Source organism: Haemaphysalis longicornis, unplaced genomic scaffold (genome assembly GCF_048455015.1).
Source record: "Haemaphysalis longicornis isolate Haplotype H1 unplaced genomic scaffold, Haemaphysalis longicornis Haplotype H1 scaffold_11, whole genome shotgun sequence".
Lineage (NCBI taxonomy): Eukaryota > Metazoa > Arthropoda > Arachnida > Ixodida > Ixodidae > Haemaphysalis > Haemaphysalis longicornis.
Genome location: NW_027526214.1, coordinates 9,826,984 through 9,836,028, shown reverse-complemented (window position 1 = coordinate 9,836,028; position 9,045 = coordinate 9,826,984). Strand labels below are relative to the sequence as shown.

At 43.7% G+C, this 9,045-nt stretch overlaps 1 protein-coding gene across 1 annotated transcript; it reads left to right on the top strand.

Moving 5' to 3' along the window:
* Positions 1-819: 819 nt before the first annotated feature.
* On the top strand, positions 820-2,460 carry LOC144161018 (uncharacterized). Its single transcript, XM_077692084.1, has one exon. It carries the CDS (start codon positions 820-822, stop codon positions 2,458-2,460), a length of 1,641 nt encoding a protein of 546 aa, XP_077548210.1.
* The last annotated feature ends 6,585 nt before the right edge of the window (positions 2,461-9,045 follow it).

Genomic DNA, 9,045 nt, shown 5'->3' with positions numbered 1-9,045 from the left:
TAACAAAACAATTTTGCATGCAGATATGCGCAATCTGCAGAAAACGTTTATCTTTTCATGTAAATATTTCTTAAGTGCTATGTTTCTGTCGTTATGTTTCACCTCCAGGACACGATTACTCTGCTGGACAAAAAGAACGCGAAGATGTTACCATGCGTACAAAACTGAATCTCGTCCTTTAACTGTTCACCAAATCTCAGGAAAATGCTAGTCGAAAGGCTTAGAATTGTGCACTCAATGTAGAGCTAACAAAGCTTAAGATTGAGATGCCGAAAAACAAAGTTACCACAAAATTTCCGTGGAGGATTCTCTTACTGGGGACAAAAAGCGGCTGCTCTTTTACATAGGATTTTGCTCGCATGAACGTCTTGTCAGCTTTGTGAAGTTTAGGAGAAGAAAACACTAAACAGTGAAAGTGACAGAACCAGGCCACTGCCACTTTTAATGCAGAAGCAGTTATCGTTGTTCTTGGCCCTCTAACGGCGCGCCACATAGAACAGAACCATGCGTATTTATTCTGGGGTAGTGCCTCTATGTAAAGCGCTACATGTGTATATTCTGGATAAATTCTTTGCACAGCGTGCTCGTCCAAGTACCCATTTTGCCAGCATGCAGAACGGTTCACGTGTGTTTTGAGATGGCTTCAGACCTTGTAATGCTTCTACACGAGTGGAGGTTCACGGAGATTCTATCACGGAAATATTCATGGAGATGCCATCTGACTACTCCTCTCGGAGTGAGACATAGGGCTTGTAAAAAGAGAACAGCACGGCCAAGCCGTTCAGTGGGCACGGGAGCAGCTCCTGCAGAAAGGCTAACATGCCGCACTTTTGCGTTTCCCAGGCGCTGCTGGCTTTGCTGATTTGGTCGTTGCCCCCCTACAACGCTACGAACTTCTCGGACACAGTGACTGCTTTCGACCAGTTCAGCAGTCAGCATGAAGCCACGAACCCTGCCTTCATCGAGATGCCCAGCGTGCAGACTGCCGTCTTCTGCCCAACTACGTCACCTCATTTGCCGGCCTTATCGGACCCCTGCGACTACATATACAGCCATCACCTGGAGCAAGCCTTCAGTGGGCACGGGAGGAGCTCCTGCAGAAAGGCTAACATGCCGCACTTTTGCGTTTCCCAGGCGCTGCTGGCTTTGCTGATTTGGTCGTCGCCCCCCTACAACGCTACGAACTTCTCGGACACAGTGACTGGTTTCGACCAGTTCAGCAGTCAGCATGAAGCCACGAACCCTGCCTTCATCGAGATGCCCAGCGTGCAGACTGCCGTCTTCTGCGCAACTACGTCACCCCATTTGCCGGTCTTATCGGACCCCTGCGACTACATATACAGCCATCACCTGGAGCAAGCCTTCAGTGGGCACGGGAGCAGCTCATTCAGAAAGGCTAACATGCCGCACTTTTGCGTTTCCCAGGTGTGTACCTCACTTTTCTCGAAAAGAAGCGATAATCGCTGTCTGCTCCTGTTCCCGTGCCCACAAGTGCTCTGTGAAATTGCTCATGAATGTTTTTCGATGGCTTTATTGTTACTGTGCTCGGGTGATGTAGAGTTAAACCCAGGGCCAACAACTCGCTCTGCAGCCGCACTAGAAATAGAAACATTACCGGAAGAACCATCAGAGCAAATGAACGTGATCTTTCAGCTACTCAAAGACCTTCAGTCCCGTTCTGTGCAATCTGCCGAAAGCCAGACTAAATTAGCTGCTGACATAAAGTCAATTAAACCAGGCCAAGAGCAAATCGAGACCAAACTTGGCCATATGCAGAAACGACTTGATGAACTAGAAGAAAAAACCAAGGCACTCGATCTGAACGAGGAAAGAATGGCCAACATGCAAGAATCGATTGCTTACCTAACCACACAGCAGGACACTCTGCAGTTGCGAATAGACGAGCTAGAAGATAGGTCGCGGCGCGAAAACCTACTTTTTTACGGCATTCCGGACGCTCAAGAAAGCTGGGAGCAATCCGAAACCAGTATAGTTGGGGCACTCAGCGGCGTGGTTGACCCTCTCCCGCAAAATGCCATTGAGCGAGATCATCGGCTGGGAGCGTACCATCCAAACAAGTGCCGCCCTATCATCGTCAAATTCTCAAGTTACAAACTGAAAGACTCCGTACTCGCTGTCCGCAAAAAGTTAAAGGAAAAGGACATCACAATGAGCGATGATTTTTCCCCAGCTACCCGACATGCTCGCAAAAGGCTACTTGAATTTGCAAAAAACCAGCCTAATGCCCCTGCATATAAACTACGCTACAACAAACTTACGATTAACAAAACACAATTCGTCTATGACTCGGCAACAGATAGCCTCAAGGAGCATGCGCTACACCACGCCACTGCTAACGATCACGTCACAGCATCGCCACGCGCTGCTATCAAGGAGCACGCATCACACCACGCCACGGCTAACAATCAGGCCACAGCATCGCCACGCGCTGCTACATAGGTAGACGCGAGGGGAAGTGGTCATCCACTAACACACGTGACAATCCTTTTCACTAACATTCGAAGCGTTATCAACAAGCGAGACCAAATAACTTCTGCTATAGATACTTGTAACTATGACATTCTTGCTCTCACAGAAACCTGGCTACACACACAAATTCACGACCACGAACTTTTTCTGCCCGCCGATAAATTTTCTATTTTTCGATGTGACCGTACTGCCCGTAAAGGTGGTGGCGTTCTTTTGGCAATTAACAAAGATCTTCCTTCCCAGTGCATTCATATTAACAGCGAGTTAGAGATTACATGGGCACTAATCGAACTTAGTTTTCAAAAAATCATTATCGGCGTTTGTTACCGGCCACCAACTTTTTCCTGCAACTTCGTGAATGAACTACATGACGTAATTAATCTGGTCTCATCAAGATACCCCGATTTACCTCTGTTTTTGCTTGGCGATTTTAACCTGCCGAACATATCATGGACTTCAGAACCACCGATTATGCAGCCTTACTCGACTCTTAGCCAAGAGTTCCTGGACTTATGCACTGTCTTCTCCCTCACCCAACTTATTACTCAGCCAACACGATTAATCGAAGTTGCTTCGAACACTCTAGATCTCGTACTAACGTCGAGGCCAGAACTTGTCTCGGATATTACACTGTCACCTGGCTTAAGTGATCATTCATTAATATCATTCCAGCTAAATATTCAGCGTCCCAAGAAGCTTAAAAAAATAAAAATGATTAAAAACTATTCAAAAGCAAACTTTGAAGCCATTAACAGTGAACTTGGTTCATTTCTTAGTACCTTTTTGGAAAACTTTCACGAACGTAGTGTACAAAAAAATTGGGACATGTATTCGGCTGCAGTTGCCAACTTGTCAAAAAAAATACATTTCTGTTCGCGCAATAACAACCACCCAAGATTCCCCATGGTTTAACGCACACCTAAAGCGCCTATCGAACAAAAAAAAAAGCGAATATACAGGTCTGCCAAAAAATGTGGGAATGAGGATCGCTGGAATGCCTACAAGCTCGCGTCTAAAAATTATGTAGCAGCAATAAAAACGGCCAAAAGTTATTACTTACAAAACGCGTTACCATCCGTGCTAACGAACGATATTAAAAAATTCTGGCGCACAATAAACCCTAAACCCCACGACGCAATCACCCTAGAAGACGCTAGTGGACATCTAATTCCTTCTAAATTATGTGCGAACGTTCTAAACGATGTTTTTTCCTCTGACTTTTCTGTTGATGCATAGGATGTTTTACCTCATGCAGAACCCTTTCCCTATCCCGTTATGCCTCCAATATTTATTGTTTCTAGTGGTGTTGAAGCGATAATTAGGTCCTTAAAATCGTCTTTCGCTCCTGGTTGTGACCAAATTGACCCGAAGTTCTTAAAGAGTACGTGTGTTTATTCATCGGTTATACTAACAATGATCTTTCAATAGTCACTCGACCAAGGTTGCCTGCCCGCTGAATGGAAGATCGGGAAGGTGACTCCATTTTTCAAAGCTGGCAACCGCCATGACCCACTAAATTACCGTCCTATATCCCTTACCAGTATACCGTGCAAAATATTAGAACACATGTTATTTTATAACCTTGTAGACTTCCTCGAATCTAATTCATTTTTTTACCCTAGCACAAGATGGTTTCCGAAAAACATTCTCATGCGATACCCAACTGGCATCTTTTACACATAAACTGAACGTTATACTGGACCACTCTTCCCAGGCCGACTGCATATTTTTAGATTTTTCAAAAGCGTTCGACAAAGTTTCCCACAGTTTATTAATGCACAAATTACTTCAACTAAACCTTGACCGGAAATTACTAACCTGGATTGAATTCTTTCTTAACAATCGCTCTTAGTATGTCGCAGCTAATAGGGTGAATAGCCGCCACACCGCTGTTCAGTCTGGAGTACCGCAAAGGTCAGTGCTTGGTCCTCTTCTTTTTCTTATTTATGTTAACCACTTACCTGCGTGTCTTTCTTCTCATGTACACTTATTTGCTGATGACTGTGTAACCTTCCGTGAATTAACCTCCGATGCCGACGTAACTGCTCTTCAAACTAACCTTACTGCTGTCTCAACTTGGTGTCAAAAATGGTTAATGAAACTCAACGTCAACAAGTGCAAAGTTATGAGAGTGTCTAGAACAACTAATCCACCTCCTACCTACTATCTTAATATTCTTGCATTGGATACCGTTTCTAGCTATAAATATTTAGGCTTACACATAACCAACAATTTAAATTGGGCAATACACACTGAACACATAATTGCTAAAGCAAACAGAATGCTTGGGTACCTACGTCGCAACTTTGCTAAAGCTCCTTCTTCCTTAAAACTCACCCTCTACAAAATACTGATTTGCCCCAAATTAGAATATGATGCCTCGGTTTGGGATCCTGTATATGCTAATCTAATACACTCAGTCGAAATGTTTCAAAATAATTCTGTCCGTTTTATTCTCTCTAACTATAACCGCACCGCCAGCATATCAGCAATGAAATCTAGCTTGAATTTCCCATCTTTACCATCCCGCCGTCAGATTCTTCGATTGTGTCTTTTCCACAAAATATATCACCATCCCCAATTACATAAAGAACTTATATCCCTACCAGATTATATTTCACCTCGTCTAGATCATCGTCACAACGTCGGAGTCCCATTATGCAGAACAAATGGCTGCTACACATCATTCCTACCACGCACGAGCATTGAATCGAATCACCTTCCCGCATCAATAGCAACTATCCGAGATCATGAATTGTTTAAAAACGCTATTAGCAAAGACTGTATGAGTAGGAGCCGCACCACTGTAATAACATGCATATCAACTGCTGCATTTCTGTGTTTTTTCCCCCCATGTGCAAGTACTACTCCTCTCTGTAATACCTACCGGTCTTGAGGGTACCAATAAATGAAATGAAATGAAAATTTGCATCACGCCAAATGATTTGGTTTTATTGCCTCAAATACGGCGGTGGGCAGTCTGTCGGACAAGGAGGTTACTAAGCACAGTGGCTTGTACAAGCTTCTTGAGCAAGGAGACAGTGTGATGGCTAACGGATGATTGTGGACAAAAATTTCCACCGTAAATGCCGTGTTAAATTGAACAGACCCCCAAAGTTAAATGGTCCGCGTTCATGGACAGTAGCGGAGAAAACAAGCACATCGCGGATCACCAACCTGAGCATACCCGTTGATCGAGTAATTCTAGACGTGAAAAACTTCTGAATATAGTGATTTGTTTTCCCAAATGTGATGGCTGACCAGCTAAACCAGATTGCAGGCCGTCTGCCAAAAATGCATGTATTGTATTTGTGCTGAAGAACTTCACTTTATTTTCTGTATCGGTTAGTTTATTGTAACAGAATAAAAGAATATGTTTCTTTTATTGTAAAGATAGCACACTGGATATCCCGTCCTTTTAAACTAAAAAAAACGTTTTAAAGTTCCTCTTTGAACGCATTCCACGCAAAAAAATAGCTTGCGATTGCATCATAAGAATTGCCTCGTTTTAGGAAACAGTACATGAAGGAAGTACATACCTGGCGTAGCACAAATCGATGAGATACTCACTGGAACTGCCTAGTTTCTTGAAGAAATGCTGGCAACGGTACGAATATTGAAGTGTGAAAAATATTTCAGCCATAAAACCAGCTGCCCAGCATGGCAGATGTCCAATATGCTGTTACAAAAATTACAAGAGGGAACACAAGGTATTCACACTATTCACACTAGTTGCAGTAGAGAGCAATTCAGGCTGTAATCTGACATAATCCTCGTCTTCCTTCAAGATCATGAAAACGTCCCTCGTCTTCGTGGTCATCACATACAACACCGACGGGAAACATACCCCCCACCAATCTAGGCGCAATCCCTGCGCCCTTTACAGAGCTGTTAGGCGGGGGCAAACATTTCGCTTGAGCTCGACATCATACACAATGTCTGTTGGTGGCTGTGCTGGAGAGCGCTGGAGTAGTGTGATCGCATAAGTCATGCCAGCGGCTTTGAGCAACACTCGATAAGGCCAGAGAAGCGAAGACAGACTCTTGGTAAGAGGCCCACATGACGCGTAGGTGTCCACAGATGCACGAGGGTACCTGGGTAACATCTGCCCGTGGAACCGTGGTTATCGTATTGGAGGTTGCTGGAGGACTGGATGTCTTGAGACGGGTGTAAGCGTCGGCCTTCCAGTGCTATCACCTGCATATAAATTGGGGTTGTCACCGGATAGAACCAAAGTGTCCAATGGAACATCAAGTTTTCGACCGTATAGCAGTTGACGCGGGCAATACACCGCAGTTTGGAGGCAAGAGGAATTGTGCGCGAAGGTTACGTACGGTCGGGAGATATATAGAGAGATAAAATGTTGGTCAGGGTTTGAATGAGGCATTCCGTTAAGCCATTTGTCTGGGGTTGGTCAACGTTCGTATATTTATGTTCAGTGAAGCACGTGCGGAGAATGTCATGGATCCCTTTGGAAATTAAGAGGTGCCCACAATAAGTAAGCAGCTGTTTGGGGCTCGATGGATGAAAATGACCTATTTGAGCAGAAAGTCTACAACGTCGGCAACGCAGCTGGTAGGAAAAGCACAGGTTATGGCAAAGCCGGCAGCATAATTATGGGCCACCAGAACCCACTTTGTACGTGCGGTTTTTAACAAAGTGTCTACTCTAGTCTTTCAATGTAGAGAGCGAAAAGCGAATATTGTAATTACATATCTAAGGGTACTGTATGCTACAGCATAAACAATTGATCTTTATATACGATATGGAAACATAGATCAAATATTAAACAAAAGCCATGCGACACTCCTCAGTTTTTTATAAATATTTGACATGTGAGTCTGCAACGACATATTAGAATGAAAATAAATACCAAGATATTTATGAGAGTCGACATATTCCACAGGGGTACACCGAAAATTCTTACAGTTATCTCGGTGCAAAAATACAGTAGCGTTAGTGGGCAAACCCTTTAGAGGATCTCTGAAACATACCAGTTTTGTTTTGGTTGATTTCACTCGCATTTTGTTTTGGGAAAATCAATTCATAGTCGCATAAATGTTTTTTTTTGTAAAGCACTTCTGGCGGATTCATAGGATCTGTGTGTAGTGAGCAAAACAAAGTCATCCGCGTACTGGAAAACAACGCATTTATCAGTAAAAGAGGCAAAGTCATTCATAAAAAGGTTGAAAAACAACGAAGGTAAATAGATTATTGAGGAACCCCGGTGTGTAATAAGATTATTGTGCTATGATTACCCTTTTGTCCTACACTGACTATTTGCGAACGCTTAAGGAAGTCATTTTTTTAAAGCGGCATGATTTGGTCCCCTAAAGCCCAGGCAGTGTATTTTTTTTAGGCAGAAGGGTGTGATTGACTGTTTCAAATGCTTTGGATATGTCTATTAATAAAGCGCAGCTAAATAATTATGTTTAAACGCCGAATATATCTCATCTGAGACCTCTTCTAAGAGAGGTTTAGTGCCACGTGCTGTTATAAAACCAACCTTACGGTCAGATAAGATGCCAAACGTTTCTATGAAGGAGGTCATTGACTTCAGCAAGAATTTTGCAATTATCTGGGATAAGATCGGTAATACTGAAATAGTCGTGTAGTTTTCAATGCAATCTGTTTTAACTCCTTTAAATCGCGGCCTAACTAAAGCAGTCTTTAAAGTGTCTGGGAATACAGCGCAGTCTAAAAATTCGTTCAAGATAAAACGTAACAGTTCTGCTAATACGGCAAAGTGTTTTTTGACCGTAATAGGGGTTATTCCGTCCACACCTGGCGGCTTATTCTGATGCAAAAAAAGTTTAATTGTTTTAAGTTCATGTGTGGATAGCCTTGATAGGTTAGCAGAGGAAGCTATTGACCCCTTCAGGGAGTTTTCCTCCGCCTTCCCCAATAAACCTGCGACAGAAGAACTTGCAAAAAAACTGTTAAATGATTCCACTGTGTCGTTGGGGCGGCCAGAAAGCAAAGAAATTTCCGGGAATGTATTTGTACGCTTGCCCCTAATGTCATTGATAAGCGCCCAGGTTTCCTTTGCAATTTTTGACGGAGCATTAAACTGATGGTGAAAGTACTGGCCTTTAGCTGAGCGTTATAAAGTTACCACTCGATTCCTCGCAGATCGAAGTTCTGCGCGAAGTAGTTCATTTTTGGGGGCATGTTTACAATGCTTTCCGAAGTAGTCTTTGAGAGCGACAGCACGCATAATGTCTGAGTTGAACTAATTGTGCTGTCGCTTCGTTTTTTAAATGCAGAGCATTAAAGTAACTCACGATGTCACCCTTGTTGACGTCCGTAGTCCGCATTGCCCCCCCTACACTATATAAAAAAATAATACTTACCGGCGCCAGGTTTCGATCCCACTACTCTGCGGGCGGAACTCAAGGTACATGGTGCTCTACCCACTGCGCCACAAAGCCGACACAGAATGGAAGGTTATGAACGAGCCTTATATCCTTGACTCATTCAACCGTCGTCCACAGGTGCGCCCTCTCCCCCGCGTCCTCCTCGCCTTCTCCCTCCTCGCAACACCCTCTCTCGGCG